The sequence below is a fragment of the Meleagris gallopavo genome, chromosome 4 (assembly GCF_000146605.3).
Source record: "Meleagris gallopavo isolate NT-WF06-2002-E0010 breed Aviagen turkey brand Nicholas breeding stock chromosome 4, Turkey_5.1, whole genome shotgun sequence".
In the NCBI taxonomy this organism is placed as follows: domain Eukaryota; kingdom Metazoa; phylum Chordata; class Aves; order Galliformes; family Phasianidae; genus Meleagris; species Meleagris gallopavo.
This window is the reverse complement of record NC_015014.2, coordinates 27,208,395-27,228,814: the sequence shown is the minus strand read 5'-3', so window position 1 is coordinate 27,228,814 and position 20,420 is coordinate 27,208,395. Positions and strand designations below refer to the sequence as shown.

General features: G+C 43.6%; 1 protein-coding gene across 1 annotated transcript; it reads right to left on the bottom strand.

Moving 5' to 3' along the window:
• Window positions 1-228: 228 nt before the first annotated feature.
• Window positions 229-20,178, bottom strand: LOC100545877 (ectonucleotide pyrophosphatase/phosphodiesterase family member 6). The gene is given in 6 exon segments (XM_010709775.3): window positions 229-600; window positions 1,813-1,954; window positions 4,549-4,660; window positions 10,246-10,269; window positions 10,272-10,424; window positions 19,427-20,178. Coding segments are annotated over 6 exon segments (918 nt in total). The 5' UTR covers window positions 19,656-20,178; the 3' UTR covers window positions 229-342.
• Between the last annotated feature and the right edge of the window lie 242 nt (window positions 20,179-20,420).

Below are 20,420 nucleotides of genomic sequence, written 5' to 3'. Positions count from 1 at the left end.
TTTGTAATTCTAGTCTATATGAGCTGATTCCTCAATCTCTAAGGGTATTCACTGGAATAAAGATGCCTGACCTCTTCCTCCAGATTTTTTACTAATCCCAGCTACTGAGTCAGTAAATTGATTAATATATATAAAATTTTGAAAAAAATCTAGTTATTTATCAGAAGCAAATAGTGGTGGGCTTTGAAAACTCATGTCTGTGCCAAATAATATTGGAACACTATGCTTTTAATTTGTCTGGTGTGAATCCCCTCTAGAAACCTTTGTTACAAGAGTGTAAAGTCACAGGATCAAAGTGGCCTGAAGAGCCATATCTCTGAGGACAGAATTTGGATGTTACATTCATACTGAAGGAACAAGTGTCATAAGAACCAAGGAAAAATGAAATAAAATAGACCAGCACCAACAAGCCTCACATACCTCCGTGTGCTTCTCTGGAACTGGCCAAAGGCTCACAACAGGACCTCGGTCCTTCATTTGTATTGTATCACTCATATTGATGTAGTTTTTCAGTTCGATCACTTTGTCTGTCCAAGAGATGTCTGTCATTCCATGGTCAGAGAAGAGGAGGACATTGACGTCATGCTGAAGGCCCTTGTTCTGTGAAGTGAGTGCACGACAACTATTATGGCCAGGCTTCATACTGTCTGTGCTCACTGGTATATTTTAAACCCTCCTTTAATTTTAGTGGAAGTCCATCAGAAGTGGCATGGCCAAAAATATCCTGCCTGCAGTGAACTTGGCCACCATCAATATCAGTGGCTGTCTACTCTCGTGTGCTGCTCTGAGAGCGCCTAAGGGATTGGCACCAAGGAGAGATTTGCCAAAATACTCTCAACTCCCCACCAAATAGCCAGATTCTACATCCCAGCCCCCAGAAATGGTTGACCCAGTTAGTCTTAAATGGGATTTTATCCAGCTATTCATTGTCTATCAAAATGGCTGCCACCGTACCACCTGTGGCAAAGGTCTTCCCCACCTCCTTCCCTAAACACAGTCACTTAGTGTTACAGCTTTTATAATTTTGTGAAAATGGAAAAATATATTCCTCTCTCTGCAGAAGCACATAGTGAACTCTAATGTGTACTTATCACCATGAAAAGAGAGCAGAAGTATCCATAGAATTAACATTTACCCAAAAGCTTGTTATCTTCCTTTTCTCGACACAAAATAATTTGGATAATTTTTTATTTATTTATTTATTTTTTTAAGCCAAGCTACAGGTACAGAGTTCTGAGTGGTAGCATAATAACTACCATAAGAGTTAATCATCAGATTTCATAAGCCTTACAAAATGAGCTGTTCTGATTCACTTGCCCACTATAAATTCCAGCCAGCAACATGAATTATAAACAGCCACACATAGGTTGGTGTATGGCCTCCTGGGGCTATTGGGGTAACAATCCACTAGGAGGATTATATCACCATCTACAACAATATGGATCAGGGGAACGGTGTCTTACCTTCCACATGGCATCAACAGCCTCTCCTTCAGAGGAAATAAAAGTTTACTGCCAATATGTCCAATTAAGAGGCATTAAACAGGCTCTTCACAGTGCCACAAAGAGCAGTTTTTAAAGCTTTTTGAAGGCTGTGTTATGGTCTCAATTAATTACCAGCTTTGAAAAGGTCTCTCTAACAACTCCTGTTGGAATGGCAACATTACATACACTTTGGGAAGAGGCACAGGTAATTCTGGGGCACACGCATGGTGAACAGCAGATGCTGGTACTGTCATTACTACAGAGCAACAGATCAGAGCATAAAGAAAAGCAAAATGCATCCAGAACTCGGTTTTCCAATGCCGCTGACCTTAATCTGCGTAATCATGTTGCTCATGGCTTTGTCCACCTCCTTCAAAGCACTCTTCCTCTGCTCGGACCAGGGGCCATAGTGGTGGCCTTCCACGTCGATGCGCTCGTAGTACACAGCTGCCATTTCAGCGCTGCCATTGCTGGAAGTTGGAGGGAAGATGAGAGGATGATGTGTGTGGAGGTGGCTTGGGAGCCTTCCTCTCTTAATAGAGTTAACGCAGTTCTACTCTCCAGCACTTAGAGCACTGGAGCCCTCTGCTATGTCTTCAAATTAGGAAGGCAGCTTGTCACTTAATGACAGTCTGAAAAAATACTGACTTCTGTGCTCAGTGCCCTTTTTAAAAGGATTGTGGGAACTACAAGTAAAATATGCTTTAATTACAGTTTGATTCTTCTGGCTTTCTCCTTTGTGAGGTCTTCCAAACCACCTAAATCAACTCAGGACAGGCTCTTCCCTGACCCTACAGAAACCCATGTAGTGCAATTTGGGGTGAGATTTTAGATGGAGTTTTTGTTCAGGAATCTGATCAATGAATGGAGGAAAACCAGGGTGATCTTGGGGTTGCACAAGGTTGGTTGGTCATACATTTTTGCACTGAATGCCCCTCAGCCCAATTAGTAGCACCTACATCAGTGCTTAATTACATTTTCATGACCACCGTACAGTTCACTGCAGAGCTTGCTGAGAGCAGCTGTGTGGATAAAATCACAAATTTATGTTCGAGAAGTTCAAACACAGTCTTTTTCTACAATACTTAATATGTGAGAGGTCGTGCCATCCATAATATATGCCGTGATCCAGATCAGGATCCCTACAAGAGGATTTTGTGTGATGATCTAACAGGTCTGGGTTCTCTTATTAAAGACATGCTGGTAGTCTGGGGTGATGAATGAGACAGAAGACAAAAAATGGAGGTGAAGGACTGAATGAATGAAATTAGGACCTATCATTTACATTTGTGAGTTTGCAGAAGAGCAATCCTGTAGACCTGAATGTCTCTGCCTTGGTGGCAGACTCTGTCAGTCATCCTACAAGATTTTAAAGCCATTCAGAAGAAGCAGCCCTCTCCACACTCAATTTCATTTTAATTGTTACTTTCCATCTATCTTAGGCACAAATTAATTTCTAAAATGTAACCCTGTAACTTCTGTGCTGGATATGCTCTCCCTGAATTTCTTTAAACAGTTTTCTTCTGCAGCAGTGCCTGTTATTTCACTGCTGAAACTGCTTTGGCTTCTCACTTACAGCTAAAAGACCATTTGATCTAGACAAAAACTAAGAAAAATCTTGACTGAATAAAACAAACAGTCTTTCTTAGACCATGATGAGATTTCTCAATGAGGGCTCAGTGCTCTAGTGATGCATGTTGAACCTTAGCCACAACTTCCACGTATGTTAATCCTGTATCTCCTATCATCAGTAAATTTCAAAAGAAATAGATATGGAAAACTTGCTAAGGAAAGCTGAACAGCATATATAATTGTACCAAGAAGGGTTTTATTTTATTAACACCCTTTACAGGTACCACACAACCTTCATGGAAACAACCCTGAAGTTCTAGATGGGGAAGAGGCATAAGAGAGACTTTAGGGAGAGAGACAGGAACCCAGGCAGAAATTCTAGAGGGGATAATGCGCAAACAGAAACAGTTCAGAGACCAAACCACCCTCAGCTCCTGCAGGATCTATAGGATTTGGGCCCTTTGGGAAGCGTGCTGCAGACAACACAGTAACATAGATTTGCCCTCTTCCTGAAATGGCTGACTCTCACACCTTGCAAGCTGCCCTGCCCACACTTGCATGTCCCTGCCAGCTGCAGCAAATAGCTTTGTGACTCCAGGTGAAATAGCTATTAAAACATTTTCAATGGATTTTCACATGTTCCGAGACAGCTTCCCCCTAAGCCTTCCGCTGTAAATGGCATTAATTTGCAAGCATCTGTGCATCGGGACACTGCATGCAGCTGGAAGCAACATCCCCAGCAGCTCTCCCATCATTTTGGAGCCTTTCTGTCAAGGACAAGTAACCCTCAGCATCTGCATACTAGACTTTTCAGATTCAGTTGTATAGGTGATGGAACCAACAAGATTTTAAATGAGGAAGCAAAGGTAAGGCTTAGGCTACGCACATGGTGGTGTAGTCTCAACACATGTAATTTTACAAGGTACAAGGAATTCTTCCTTGTTAACCTTTGGATAAGAGATGGTGCAACTGGAATGCTGGGTGTGGAACACGCTGCTTTCCTAAGAGCCAACTGAGAGATGTCTTATCATAGTACTCATATTTACACAGAATCAATGCCTAATCCAAAAGAATTGTGCCTCAGATGTTTTAAAATGCAGAAGGAGCCAAAACAGTGTTCTTGTAAACAAGGGACCAGAGCTGAATGCCTTAAGAGTGCTCTCTAAATCTTTGCATTTCAAAGTCTGCTACTGCAGGTCAGAGGAGAGATTCTCACAGCCTGATACTGAAGTTGTTTGGAACAATAAGTCAGGTTGTCTCCTCTGTGTTGTAACCTACTCACAATAAAAAGGAACATGCGTTTCCCTCTGACCTTAATGTAACTCTCTTTTCCTGTATACGGTCATGTTTCTACGACAGTATTATAATCTACTCTTGAACCTCATCTTCCAATGTGGGAGCTAATCCTGAAAATTGCCCTAGAGCTCATAGTGAACACAAATATTCACTTTTAGGAAAGGAAAGATCCCTCTGCAGAACTTTAATGACGTACCGGAGAACCTCGAGAGCATCGCTGATAGCATCCGCAAAGTTTTGGTCTGTTGGAACACTGAAGTATTCGCGGCAATAACTTGGTCTGACTCCAAGGATTTCAACCTCACAACCTACAAATGAAAAATATGGTAAGTTCTGCAGTTTCACCTTCATTACAGACCCCACAGACTGTTATTCACAGTAAATTGCCTGTGACATTACTTACCTTACACCTTCCATGCTGGAAACTTTGTGGTTGGGAACGGAAAAGGGGAGAGAGGTTTGCTGGATGAGTGCTTGCAGCAAATGGAACATTGGATCCTTTTATTTCCCTCTTTAAAAGGAAGGCATGACCTTCCCAGGACACAAAACTCTGATGTCCTCACGGCCCATCAATTCCACCTAAATCACTCGCTTGTTTCCATCTTAACTACTCTGGCCACATATCCTCATTTCCAGACTTCCAACATAGTAGATTTAGATAACGCTCCCTCGAAGGTTGGCAAATATTTTCCACTTAGACACACTGCATCTTACATCATAATATCCTCTATAAAATGTATTTTATTATGTGATTCTGGCACTCCACTATTAAATCTGTTTCCCAGGAGACCTTGTTGAAACAGTATAAACCAATTAACTCTCTTGGTAACTTGCAGCCTTCCTTGCAAACTACGGTCCAGAAATTTGTGGCAACAAATCCTACAGGAGAACACAGCCCTGAACACACAAAAACTTGTTTCTGTGGTTTTCTGCCCTTTTGCTCTCTGGTTCCTGTGCTGATGAATAACATTAATATTTAAAAGAACAGAGCTTTCAGAAACACTGGATTCATGCAAAATATGTTTAGAGAACCCCAGAGTGCTCCCATCAGAGCTATGTATTTACTGGTAGGTTACTGGGGCACAAGAGAAAAAATAGATCTTTTGGAAAATGTACTTTGTATACAGCAATACCATCGGGTCAAAAAGGCAACTCTAAGTGGTACACTGAATCTGCCTACATTTAGGTCACTTTGCCTTTCCTTTGGGATGAAAGAGAGAGGCTTAAGGACTGTCAGAAGCTGATACATTGGCTGGGAGGAATTAAGGTTGCACAGGAGGTGTAAGTCTAGAGAGGGCACTAGAGCAAATTGCAGAGCTCTTCTCCGAGACATTTCACAGTGGTTTGATCACTGGAACATTCAGCAAAGAGAAATTGTCTGTGTCATGCACCTCAGCCTGCAGAAGCTCCTATTGCTGAGATGCAATACTGGGATACAGGGAAAAGAAAACATCTTGCAAAATAAGTTGACCAGGAGACCTGGTATTGCAGAGCGAGTCGCAACAGGCAGTTGCAAGGGATGTAGTATTGCAACAGATGAAATACCACACCTTTTGGCTTTGTTCAGATTAGGCTGTCCATACTATGTCTCTCCTATTTAGGCAACAACTTGTTAAAAACAGGCCTTTGGTGACTGGACAGCCTACTTTCAGGAATCGGGTGCTTTTGAATGCAACCAAAACAGCCAACAAGTTTGAAGGGACATCCAATTTATATGCTAAAATGCTAGGAGACAGATTTCTAAAGGATCTAACTCTAGTCCAGTTTCTTCTGTTACAGCAGTCATTCCAGTCTTTTACATCTTCAGTTCTCGCTAAGCACATACCTATCAGCAGGCCCATGTAATTAATATGGTTGCACACCTCATACGACATCTACCTCGATGGGATTACAGCCAAACAAATTCTTACAAACAGAGGTGTAAAATCTAGTTGCTCAAATGCATTCTTCTGCATGATGTCCTAGGTGCTGCCAGCAGCAAAACACAAGCTTTTAGACACCTCATATACTAGAGGTGATGCAGTAATCCTCTTTTGTTTTGCTAGCATTTCAGGACTGAACTGGAATTTCACAGCCAGTTTCTTCTCTGGCACTTGAATCTCGGAAAAGACTGGATCCAAAGCCATTCTTCTGGTAAGGACATGTTTGGAAACACAAGGCCAGTCATAGCTAACTTGAGAACTGATGCCTAGAATTTTAGTTTAGATGGATGGTTGCTCATAACCAATGACTCATAGATTGACTTTTCCTCTTCAGATACTGACATTAGATTATAATTTTCTCAAATATTGTTCTCCAGAATTACTCACATAATAATTTTAACTGACAGCATCAACTTCTTGGGTACCTGGACTATTTTAGTTGCTCTGATATCTTTGCTATTTCTAGATTGTCAAGGGATGAACATGACATATGAGCCTACAGAAGCAGCAAAAATTAGAGGTAAGTTTTGGCCTCTTCAATGGTAAATGAGAAAGAAGAAGTGGACAAAAAGCATGGAATTCATTGACAGTGTTCTATTTCATTTGTTTGTTTATGATTTTGTGGTTAGGTTTGTTGTGGATTTTTTGCCTCTGTAATAAACAGAACTTAAAATTGGATTTGTGACCTTCAGGCTTGTTAAAATTTCAAAGTACTGGCTCTGAAGACCCTCTAGTAATTACATTGTATCTTGGTAGAGGCTAGGACAGATGGTAAATTTTTTCATTTAAATATAATGAGAAAGGATATTTGAAAGCATTTGGAGCCAGACAAAGGGAATGTTAAACTTCTCTTGGTTCAAGTACAAATAGATGAGCTGTATGTGCTGAGATTTAACATTAAATACCTTTCTGCATAGTTTTGTAAAGGAAATTAAACCTTTATTTCAAAACTTCAACTTTTGAAGTTGAGAGCAGGAATAAGGAATTCTTTTGCAGTGATATATACGCTCTATCTGACATGGAGACTTGAGCTTCTGCCAATTTTAAATTGTGTTTCTAAACATTGATTTAACAGTTGGACACTTCATGTCATAACAAAGTTTTGACAACTTTCCAGACTAGCTCCATGGTCTGGAAAATGTTGTGTTCAAATGACAAAAGGTTGGATTTGGAGTTTATTTTTCTCTTTCTCTCATTTCAGCATTTAGAAAAGATGCCACTGCACTTCAGCTGAAGCACACAATGCTGAAAAATGAACCTCAATATGGTGTTAGCTATTGTGCTTTTCTGAGTGATCGAACATTCAGAGGATACACAACTTTTTCCCCAGGAATGTCTTGAAGAGCAGATGATGCCTGATAAATACACGACGCTCATCTATGAAGCAAGACTGTTGCTGCCATTAATAAAAATAAAAAACATCCCCACAAGCCAAATGCTTACCACGAGAGCTTTTGGCACAAGCAGCACTGGGATACTCAGTGCAGTGGTGTTCTGGATCCTCTGCTTCTAGGTCTAGGATGGCCCAAATTAATTCTGCCCACTTGACTGTGTTTACACTCAGATGTGAATGTGATTAAATGAATGTTCACATTCAACAACCCATTGCTTAGTGTCCCCTTGTTTTGGGGTTTAGATTTTCTTTGTCCAAGCACTGAATGTGCACACCAGTGGAAGAGAGGGAAAGATATGAAGCAGCAGATTTTGGGTTCCAAATTTGCAAAGCTTGGAACTGGCATTGATGAGGGAATGGTAGTGAAATAAGTTGGCCCTGGGAATTAGCTCTCTGGCATTCACAATGCATCTCCATTACATTTGATCACTCTTGTTTGGGTCATTGTCTTCAATGACTGCTAGCTAGAGAGAAAATAGCATCTTGCAGAACAAAGTGCAATGAATTTGGCACTATCCTGCTGTTCCTGCTAACAAACAGTGAAGAACACACAGCCAGGCTTTTTGTGCCTTTAAAGGAGTTTGAGAACAGGTTTCAAGATTGCCAAAAAAGTGATCAATTTATGTTTGTGACATCATTTTCAGTTGATATAAATAGATGATCTGCAAACTTTCAAATGGAAAGTATAGACTTGCAATCAGATATTCAACTCAGAAATCTGATCATGTCTCTTCACCAGACTTTCATAAGCCCTCTCTTACCAGAGAGAAATATCCTTCACTTCACAACCACACCTTACTCATGTCATCGCCCTTGGCAGTATGCACATTTGTGAAAAATGGTCAAGGATAAAGCAGAGTAGAAGTAAAACTTCACCAAAAATCTCAGACAAACACCTTGAGATCTCACTAAGAATTGCAGCTGCCACCATCAAACCCACCCGACGCATTAGTTTCACAGCAACAAGGTCATACATCCTACTGATTTTATTCCTCACTTTTTTTAATGTTTAAAGAAAAATATTAAAAATAAAACGTTTTGCTACTTCAATATTAATGATATTGTATGTTTTATGAGGGTTGCTCTGAAAGTAATACCTCCTGCTTTATTACATTAGCTTATGATGTATCAGGCAAGTGTTGGTGGTATGGCAGTAGAGGTTGAAACTTCCCACCAATATTCTGTTACATGTTGTTGTCATATGACAGATGGCAGCAGATGGGCACTCTGACAAAATGGTGCCTGACATGGAAGTGCATACAAAGCAAAAGGGTGTCATTTAATTCCTCCACATGGAAAAAAAGCCATTCATTGATGCTTTCTCAATGTTTTCGGAGACCAAACAAGGGGTGTGAGCACAGTGAGGTAGTGAGTGGTGCATTTCAGCAGTGGCAACAGTGATAGTAGTTCACAATCTTCACTCCACTGGTAAAGCTTGCTGTGAGCACAGCAAACAGGCTCTTGTTCATCACTGGTGAAAATGCACAGCTGATGGTGGTGGCTATGTTGAAAAAGAATGTTTTGGAACTGGGAGTTTCCTTTACCAATAGTGTTACTGTGCTCTTTGTATTGGTTGTAGTTTCTATGGAAATAAATAGGAGGTATTACTTTTGGAGCAACCGTATGTTCAGCCCAAGACAATTCCTCTTTGCTCAGTGTGGCCCAGGCAGGCCAAGAGGTTGGATATTCATGTTCTATCTGCTCTGCAATTCCAATCCTTTGAGAACACAAGGCAATATTGCCACTCTTAGAGCTTTTCTCTCTGGCTATCTTGGTTTGCTCCTCCTTCCCATTCCTAAAACCGTGCCTTTCTCCTGGAGAGAGTACACTGAGATGGCAGAAATGGGCTGGCTGGGAGCCCCTAGTGATTTCGATAGTCCAGTACCCAACAAACCAGGAATGCAAAGGCCAGTCCCTCCAAATTAATGGCTCATACTTGGAGAAACTGATCTCAGGAGAGCTAGTGATGAAGAAGATAATGGTGATCACTCCTGCTCACCAAAAAATGCTTTGCTTTCCACTGGGGATTATGCTGCCTTCATAATATAAGTTGATAGCCTTCAGCTCTCAGCTACTAAGTTTCAGGTTAAAAACAAATAAACATTGGAAGTGGATGGTTACTGTTTAGCTTCGATCAGTGATATGGCCTATGGCATTGCTCTGCACAGCAGGGATGCAGGTGGACTGAAGGCAGGAGCAGCTGGGGAAGAAGGAGATGCTCTGCAAGCCAACAATGGCCCTAAAGATAATCTTTGATGGAATATTACTCCCTTGTGACACCTTAGTCATTTTCTTTTCTAAGCCATAGGCAATCTACAATCTGCCTATGGCTTAGAAAAGAGAATTCATTTCCATGAGTGATTAGTAAAGTATTCTTGTCTGTATTTCAGAACTGTAGTGTATGAAAAAGCCACCCTATGGAGTACGGAGTGCTTAAAGATACATCAAAAAAGACTCTGTATATTTAGTATACACGTGACCTTGAAATGGATCTTGAAAATCTCCTTCCTATTATACACCATATTAAAACAAACAGGCTTAATTTAGGAAAACTGGTATTAATTTTTGACACACTAACCTGGCCAGTAGTACATGAAAACATTCTTTTTTCTTTCATCATTGTGACCCACAAAGGCTCCGATCCATTCCACCAGAGAGGTAGGAGGCTTTCTTTATTCACACCAATATCAAAAGAAACGTTTGTCTTCGGGTCCCACATGTAGTTTCCAATCATCTGATGAACCTCACAGTGCCGACCTTTGGGGAGGGAGAATAAAAAGAGCACCGTCAGACCCACATTCTCCAGCAGAAGGATGCCACCAGCAACACATCCCTGTTACCACCTGCTCATTCAGCAAGTCAGCTGAAAAGATGCCTTTGGAAGCATGAATGGTATGGAAAGAACGTGTAGTTAGCTCAGCTGGAGTCTGCCAACTTTTAGGGACCTGTGGCCAGAAGGGACTCTCCCAGCCTAAACAACTCACTATAGCAGCAGCCATGGAGGTGGTGCCATGTGTTGGGCTGAGGTCTGGCTTCTCTGCATACAGCATCTGCCAGGTCTGAGACTATATTAAGACATCTGCCCACACGCAGTCCCAGTACCACACTCTGTAAACAGGAAAGGATAAAAGTGTGATCTGAAAACATAGAAGGAATTTTGGGAAACTCACACTTGTCCTCTGCTTTATCTAGTGCGTGCATTGCTCAGTGCTGGTACTTAAGAAAACAGGGTAACAGTTCTCAGAATACAGGAAAAATAATAAAGAGCAAGGCCGTCATCCTTCAAGTGGCCTAAAAGCTGCACATTGGCAAGGAGTGAGGGAATCAGGAAGGACATAGCCGGCGCAAGTGGCCCTCTCCATCCTCCATGCTGTCCCACTAAACCAGGTACTTGCTTCCCTGAGTCTCTTTTTATCACCTGAACCACCCATGAGGCCCTCTACTCCTGGCATATACCTTAGCTGCAAGCCATAGACCTACAGGAGGTCCAGATGTGCAACCAGGGTGGAGCCCTTCCAGCCTATTCATTTGAAGAGTCCCTCTCTCCTCTTTGAAATAATCCATGGTCCACATTGGTTTTACTCATACAAGTCAGAAATAGGCTAAAACCTTTACATATTACTTTTAATTTCCATTACTGTTTGTTGGTTTTGTGGTGGTTTTTAAAAACACGAACATGCTTTGTTCTTGACTCTTGGACAGCAATCATTGCATTAGACATTTTTAAGCCCTCTTACTGCACACTGGGTGTACTTGGGCAACTTTATATTACAAGACACTAGTACGTATTTGTTGAAAGCTGCCTTATCACTGTCAGAAGAGAAGATACAGTACAGTAAGAGTTAATCTGCAAGTGAATTAATAAAAATGGAAAAAGAAATGTTAGAGATTAAGTTGTACTGGAAGATAATGATTTCCTCATCTTAAAAAGTAACAGCTAATGTATCTGTGAGACACCGCCATCATTACCTGGTGACTCACGGCATTTCGAGGATCCAGATTACAGACATTGATTACCGTGAGAACAAGCATGGTGAGCAGAACTGAAATAATCTCAGTAAGCTTGTTTTAAAAAAGCAGAGGACTCTGTATATGTAGTGTACACGTGACCTTGAAATGGATCTTGAAAATCTCCTTCCTATTATACACCACATTAAAATAAACGGGCTTCTCCTTCCTATTATACACCGTATTAAAACAAACAGGCTTAATTTAGGAAAACTGGTGGACTAGAGGGGAAGTAATCTGTCCTCCTCAGGCTGCCAAGAACTTACTTCACTCTAAATCTAAAAAAACACTAGTAGGAAGCCTCTGTAGTGCCTCGAAAATGCAAGTTTCTACTTAGAGGACAGCCTCATCTCTTCAGCTTCTTGAAGCCCACATACTCCCAGCCATATATCAACCTGCAGAGCCAGCGACTGCTGCCAGCCCCAGAAACCTGCAGGTTGGGCTGAAGCTGGGAGGTCACACATCTGTTTAATGCACAGTACAGCTTTCATACAAAAACAATGAGCTCCAGCTGCTACTGATGTCAGCTCCCTATAGGATTTGAGGTCTACTGTCAGTTGGCTCACCTCTTTAAGGAACAGAACAGAGATTGTTCTTTGTAGCATTGTTGCAAAGTTTCATTATGTGTGTGCAGCAATACAGAGGACAGTATCCTCCTGAAAACCACATTAGATGAGTACATTCTTCTATAGACTCCAACTCTTTTTTACACAAAAAAAGATACCTACAAGACTGTAAGGCAGCAGTTTTCAATGTTTTAAAAGAAATGCGATTCAGTTGCTGTTTTGGAAGCATCTGCAGTGCATGCCAGACTCCAAAGCACTTCTAAATGCTGCTAGCTGTGCTCGTGGAGAACCTCTACAGCAACAAATAATTGCAATACACACACAATATAAAGCATAGAAAGATCCAAACTAATCTTATTTTAAGGGATGATATAAATATTTTTTCAAGTTTACAGACTCACAGGGCCAAGAGGGAACTCCAGATGAGCAGACAGGACCATGTAACACTATGCAGAGACATTCTGCATGCCTGGAGATGGTGTCCCAGGCAGACCTCAGATTGCTTTGGAAGACATCAGTAATCAACTAATCAATCTCTTCCTTGCATTGCTCATCCCAATATTCATCATCAAGAAATGCCATTCAAAAGCATGCCTGCTCTCTAATTTGATTTTTGTCCTGTGTTAACCTTCAGCCATGGCACTTTCATGACTCACGCACTAGATTAAAAAGCCCTGCAATAGCTAGGATTTCTATTTGAAGACACTTGTACATGGAATTAAAGTCATTTCTCAAATTTCTTTTGAGCCACATGTGCAGCCCAAGTTTGTTTTTTTGTTTTTTTTTGTTTGTTTGTTTGTTCGTTTTTTGTTTTCTTTTTTTTTTTTACATCCTTTGCTGTAATTTATTTCCCCCAGCCTGAGAAAATGACCTCTGATGATCCTTTTTTTAACAATTGTCAAAATAGTAACGTGTTGTTACATGGTCACCATAGCATGCTGGGTTTATTATTGATTCCATTACTGCTACTTTCCTCTGTATTCAAATATTAACTTCAGAGTTTCAAAAGAAGAAACAGGACAAAACTCAAATACAGCGGACAGATGTCATGAGTTAAAGTCACTGCGGTTGCAGTAAAAGAACAACCCTTCCTCAATTAACAGAGAAAAAGAAAGAACATATAGTTCCTAGCACTATAACTGCTGTACCCTTCTGGAAGAGAGCCAGGAAAAGGAATTGAGTTCCTCCATGAAAACCCTGTGCACAAGTCCTGTAAGTTTCTACAGTGGAGTAGAAGAGATCTCCTATGCTACCGTGCTAGTCTGTGAAATTGAATGATGTCTCATATCATTGGTTGCTGCCTAACCCTGGAATCATACTAGTCCGGAGATGAGTGATTAGTCCATGAGAAGTCAGTGGGAGCCCTTATCCTGATGAAATCGCCTGACCACCTGCAAGTCCCCAGGCAAAAACTGTTCGTGCAGGATGTGACAGACTATTTATGCACCCAGAAGAGCCTGTTGGCAATGCCTCTCCATTTTTTCATGGCCTTCAGTAACATACTGATCCAAAGCTGAAACACTTTAGCCTATGTCAAGCAAGAACTTGACGTACAAGTAAGTTCACACCAAAAGACACAGAAAAATCTGCTATGTGCAGCATTTAATTATTTATTCCTAGAGGGGGATTCATTGATCTGCAACTCCTGTGTCTCAGCAGCCACAGATCTAAGCGGTTTGTGGATTAGAGCACAGCATTGTGCAGAGCTGCTGGGTGCACCATTAAAGAGGGATAGATTTTAATGAAGCAAGCTCTAAAGAAAAAAAAATAATAATAAAAAATAGGCTCTTCAAAATTCTCTTGTCTTTGGCTTGTGTAAGAGCTTGCTTAGGTGATGAACAGAAGATGTTCTCATGCTTTCTGAGACCAGGCTGAAGCTCAGGTTCTGTTTAACCTGACAGCAGAAACAGGACATCCACTGAAACCATCACCAGCAAAAATGAGAGCCAGGTCAGTTTGAGCACTGCAATACTGACCATTACACCAGTATATGTAGCTCTGCAGTTTGAAAGCGAGAGAAAGAGCAGGTTCCAAAGTGAAACACATACTTTTTCAGCTCCCAGAGAGTGCTGTGGTGGGGTAGTGGATGAGTTCACATTTTGCTGGTGTTGGCCACATTCCCTGCTGACAGAGTTCAAAGTGCACACTCCCAGTGGTGACAGTTAATAATTAAGCATGGCAATCCCTATCCTCCATCTGTGCTGCACAGCCATGACTTGTGCAGCCTGGAGAAGGCACCAGACAGGGTTCCCTGCAGGTACTGTGTGGATGTTAGGCCTGCAGTGCTATGCTGTAAGCCAGGAGACCACCACAGGATAAATGTGAGCATGTGATGGTGAGCAGTCTGCATGGCACACCAGCAGTATAATGTACAACAGGATTGGCTGGACTGGTAGGAAAATGGGAGTACATTGAGCTATGGCAGCAGTGGAACAGCTCTGTAAAGACCATGGACCTCAACATGGGGTTCAGAAGACCTGAGATGCCCTCTGCTCCACCTCCTCCTCTATCTCATATGATCCATGGGCCCTCACAGTCTCCTTGCAAGGACAGACCTCACAGAAGAGAGGCATGGATGCTGCTCATCCACTGCTCTCTGTGCACCCATTTCCACCATCAGGATCTCCCTCCACTATCCTGCCCATAGAGGCCAAGAGGCCCACAGCCCCTCACAGCCACCAGAAAGGCTTGCATTTGTTGTTGGGATCTCAGAAAATGAATCCTGCCCTTGCCCCAATGCAGGTGCAGTGCTGATGTTTACACCAGCTGGGGCTCAGTACACAGGGGCCCTGCAGATGGTGCAGGCCTGACCTCAGCCATGCCAGAGGGACTGCAAGGCTGGGGTGCCCCAGCAGGACCAACTGCCTGTGTCTGCCTCCAAAGCTCTGCAATGTAAGCAACTTTTCTCCTGAGAAAGGGCATGCACAGCTCCCCATATGACTCCCATTGCGAATGGAGACCTCAGATTTTCCATTTACTTTGGCAGGAAACCTCCCACCAGAACCATGCCAAGACAGAGAAAGGGAAGCACTAAGCATTTTCCATAGGATAAGATCCTGAGGTGGCTTGTGATCTTAACTCCTTGCTCTGCAAAACAAAGCAACATAGTGTGACTAAATGAGTTTTTGGATGGGCAGATCTGGGTTCCCTCTTCCCTCTGTGGCCAAATCCATTTCTAGTCCCGTAGAGCTCCTCCCAACACAGCATCAGTGATATTTTTTTACCTATTTCAGCATTTAAGTGATGCTTTTCATCACTAACACAACGTCGCTTCTCCCCACTGAATATATTTGCATATACTTGGATTGCAGGCCACATGAGCACCAGAACTATCTTCCAGCTTACTCAATGATACCAGATTTATAAAGTCAAAGATTCTAGTTTACACAATTTCAGGGTGCCATTAAATTTGTAGAAGGAGATCAAGTATCTAGAGAGCTTTTGTCACTTTTATAAAATTTGCCTTGAAAACTTCTCGCTCCAAGGCATCATTTTTTCTATAGTATTTTTATTCACAGCTTTGCTCACTGATTCAAAGGGTATTTGCCCACAACAAGGATGCTTCTGTTGCCAGAGTGCCTTCCTGCCTGTGCTAATTTCTCATCTGCAATCACAGAACTCTGTGATAGTAGAAAAAAAAAAAAAGAAAAAACCCATCAAGCTGCAGTATCAGATGTGGAGAATGGTAAGTTAGGACATCAGGTAGGATGTAGACTACCAGCAGAAGAATTAGGGGAAGAACTAATTTTGTATGAGGAGGGTCAACATGGAATACTATTGTGTTTGAATGATTCAAATTTGAGGATTAGCAATGAGGATTTTCTTCTGTTTACTCTCTCTATATAATGAGCAGTCCCACCTCTGGCAGGGCTCTATGGCTTATTGCACTTAACAGCCAAAACCTCTGGCCTGGTCACATTTCAGCCTGGTTGTTATCATCCTACCACATCATTCCCTGAATGCATCATTTTTTAGCAACTCATAATCCTCCATTTCACCACCACAGGTTTTCAATTAGCTTTCACATTGTTGTCATGCAGTGTGGCACGATCATGGAAAGTCATCTCCACTCCACATTTCACAACATTTAACCAGTTCTTTCACCAAGACTTTTTTGTAATGCATTACCTAAGCTTTGCGCTCTTTCTCCCACTGCAGCTAGTAAGTATTGCCAGCAAAACAGGGTGTGTTTCATGTTGCTTGTTAGTGCTTTTTAGATCCATGCCTCTTCATTATCAGTTTTGGTTAGACCATCTTTTACTAAAGCTCAGAGAACTCTCCCTTGGTACACTGACAGTTAGGCTTGCTAATCCTGAAGGTCTTTTCCAACCTAAATGCTTCTCTGGTTTGAACCACCCCCCTCCAGATGCATAAAGCTCACACAGACACTTAGTGAAGGGCAAAGCACAGAAAGGAGAGACCTTGCTCATGAGAATGGAAGGAAAAAGAGGGAAACGCATCTCAGCTGCAGTATCCTCATGCCTAGGCTCACAGCGAGCCCAGAGTAGGGCTGTGAGCATGTCTGTGTGGATGTGGTTTCTCACAGGCTTGCGAATGCACAGGGAAAGAAGGGGCAGAGTGCTCAGAGTGAGAGGTGGGACGTAAAGAGCAAATAGGGGTGGGAATGTGCAGATGTTTCTCAAGCTGATTTACTGAATATAAGCCTATGGACTATGAAGGTGCTCTTAGAAATGCTAAGATACAGCAATTTGAAGGCTGGAAATAAGTTTCTTAACTCATGATACAGCAGCTCAGGACAAGACATACAGAACAGACTGACTTTGTAGTCCCTGATTTCCCAGAACAAACTAGTAACATTTAAGTCCTGCATGTGCCAGTTTCTAAGGGAAGAAAAGTGTCAGTTACAGGCACCCCTACAGTACAGATGGACAAACTGCAGGGTCCAATGTGAGATCGGATTGAACATGCCTGGACTGAGCATACAGCTTCACCCCCACCAGTAGCACTACATCTACCTTCTGCCTCAGCACCTCCTAAACCTGATAAAAAGGCTATGGGTACATTCACCCATACCTATGGGTATGGGCAGACAGCATCTTGACATCAGCCAGCAATGTGTCTTCACAGTCCAGGAAGACAAGTGTCTTGGGCTGCATCAACAGAGGCCAGCAGGTCAGGGAGGTGATCCTGCCCCTCTGTTCTGCACTATGAGACCTCACCTGGAGTAATGTGTCCAGATAGAGGGATCCTCATACAGGAGAGATGTGGATGTGTTGGAGCACATCCAGAGGAGGGCCACAGAAATGATCCAAGAGATGGAGCACCTCCCTACGAGGACAGGCTGAGAGAGCTGGGGCTGTGCAGCATGGAGAAGAGAAGGCTCTGGGAAGACCTGAGCGTGGCCTTTTAGTATCTTAAAGGAGTCTATAAGAAGGAAGGGGACAGATTCTTTAGCAGGGTCTGCTGTGACGGTACAAGGGGAAATGGTTTCACACTAAGAGAGGGGAGATTTCAATTGGATATAAGGAAGAAGTGTTTTACACTAAGGGTGGTGAGGCACTGGCACAGGTTGCCCGGAGAGGCGGTGGATGCCCCATCGCTGGAGACAGCCAAGGTCAGGCTGGAGGGGTTCTGAGCACCTGATGGAGCTGTAGGTGTCCTGGTCAGTGCAGAGAGTTGGACCAGATGGCCTTTAGGGGTCCCTTCCAACTCAAAAGATTCTGTGACTCTATGAAACATACACCTACACTCTGGGTGCTCAGGAACAGTCTCAGATCTTCCTCTGGGCTTGTTTGTCACCTAAATCCAGTCCTCATTTCTTGCTGACTGTTTAACAGTGCTGTGGCTCATCCACCACAAATGTTAATTACTGTTTGCAGGTCATTTCTATTTGCATGGAGAGCCCTATCATGAAAGTCAGGAGACTTCAGACAGTGTGTGAGACAGAGCTCTACCTCATGACTTCACACTAGAAACTGGTACCCTGGAACATGACAAGTCTGGTAGGCACGCTTCGTTGCCTAAAACAAAACCCCTTTGTGAGTACTAAACCCTTCAAAGGGCTGATGATGGACTTCACTCCGCACACATGCACTTAACTGGTGTGATGACAAAGTGTGGTATGCAGAGAAAGCAGCTGCTCCCTGTTCCCTTAAGCGATTTTATCTAAAGGGTTTTCACAAATAAGTTATGCATACATCTAAAGGAAATGCTCTACAGTGCAGTGGCAGACTTAAATTAATAGTTTTTGACTTTTTTTTTTAATTCATAGTTGAAATGAGCACTGACAGGCATTCCTCTCAAGATGGCGAGGAGGGAGTTAAGCGGTTTCAAAACAAGCTGGGCACCACTGATGTCAAGTCCTGCCTTACAATGGCATCTCTTTGCCCTCCCAGCAAGCAGCATACAGACTGCTGGGCTGTGCATTGTTCTGCAGGCAGCAGAAGATGCCACCAACCCAGGAGGGATTGGACTTCCTCACTGTTCCCAGATAGCTGAAAGGCTCTGTTTGTCAAATAACCACAGAGAAAGGATCAGATCTGAAACTCCAGAAAATCTTTTCTGGCTCTTTATGTACTTAGATTTTGGCTTTAGGGTGCCTTTATCCAATAGGGATGGTGCAACTGCACTCTGCATCTTCCTAGTGGCTCTGTGGTGATGTATTGCCCTGTTTAGGTTACAAGGAAATAGCTTTGGGAGCATTGTGTCTCTTCTCCCACTTTCTTGAGTGCTCAGAAGAAAGGAGCAGTAGCAAACCTCCCTGATGGCTATCTGTTTGGCTGCTGTAAGGACTCAGCAAAGTCAGGGAGGGAAGTGGTGACAGCAAAAAGTAAAGTCTAAAAAGAAGTACAACGCCGAACTCTCTGAAGCGGACCTGCCGGCTGAAGACAAGCCTCCTCGCAGTCCCCCCCTCACTACACATGCCTTTTTATTGACTGAAAGCTGGCTGAACAGCCCCGTGCTCGCCGCTTTCCGCTTATTTCTGCATTCAGAGAGCAGCAGGCAAGGCAGGGAGCCCCGCATCGCAGTAAAGCCCTCTCTGAGCGGCGTTCCCGGCTCGGGACAGCTCTGGTTATCCTCTCACCTACAGCAGCAGCACTAAGTTGCGTACCTTTAGGCTCCCGGCTAACAGCACTACGGGGGCACTTACAAGTCCTGTATACGGAAAGGTAAGAGAGACACTCTCCGTCTCTGCGCGGAGCATCGCGGCAGCGAATCACTCACCCGTCATCAGCGTGTAGTAGTTGGGGTAGGAGAGGCTGGGGAAGTCGGGGGTCATGTAGTCCACCTTCACGCCCATGCCGATGATGTCCCGAAAGCCCGGCAGGGACTCCAGCTCCGCGTCGTCGATGTAGTCGAAGCGGAAACCGTCGAGGAGGAAAAGCAACAGCTTGCGGCGGGCAGAGGCGAGAGAGAGGAGGGCGAGGAAGACGAAGATCGCGCGGCTCCCCATGGCGGGCTGAGCGGCGAGGGCTGCGCGGCGGGGCCGGACCTGGCACCGCTCTCTTCCACCCGCTTTAAAGCTACAGCCGCGCTGCGGCGACGCGCGTTAATTGAGAGGGGATGATGGGCTGCCGGGCCGCTGTGCGAGCGGGGCACCGCCAGGGACGGTCCTCGGAGTGCTGCGGGATTGAGCAGTTCCTCGTGCTTTAATAGGAGAAGCCAGCCTTCGGCACTGAGAACGCAGCGTTTTGCTTGGCTGCCGGTACCGCTGTTAGGGGTAAGAGCTGGGCGGTGCCAAGTTTCACATTAATGAAAAGTTGTTTGCGCCTTGGTCTCAATTCCCTGGAGGGTCCTCCTCCCGTCAGCACAGAAATGCCGATGTCTCCGCAGCCCAGCTTTCCCGCAGCGCAGGACGTTGACTTTCCATTCAACCCCGCTCACGTCGGACCAAGCCCTGCAGGCTGAGCAGCACGGCCACCAGCCTCCCTTGCAGCCTGCCTCTCCTTTGCCCTGCTCTGAACCGCCCACACCTGTGCAAGGGCTGAGCACAAAGCACCGGGTGCCGGCACCCCGAGCCAGGGCAGATTCTTCACACTTCTTCACTCAGCATTTACAGCTGTGACCATCTTGGCAACTTCAGGCCTCTCTGTATTTTTGCTTATCTTGCCTGGCTTTGCTTTTGTCCATCTCCTGGCACAACAGCAGCTCTTAGCAGAACTGTGCCAGACCCGTACAACCACATTGCAGCCCAGGTCAGACAGCAGCTTTGGGGCTG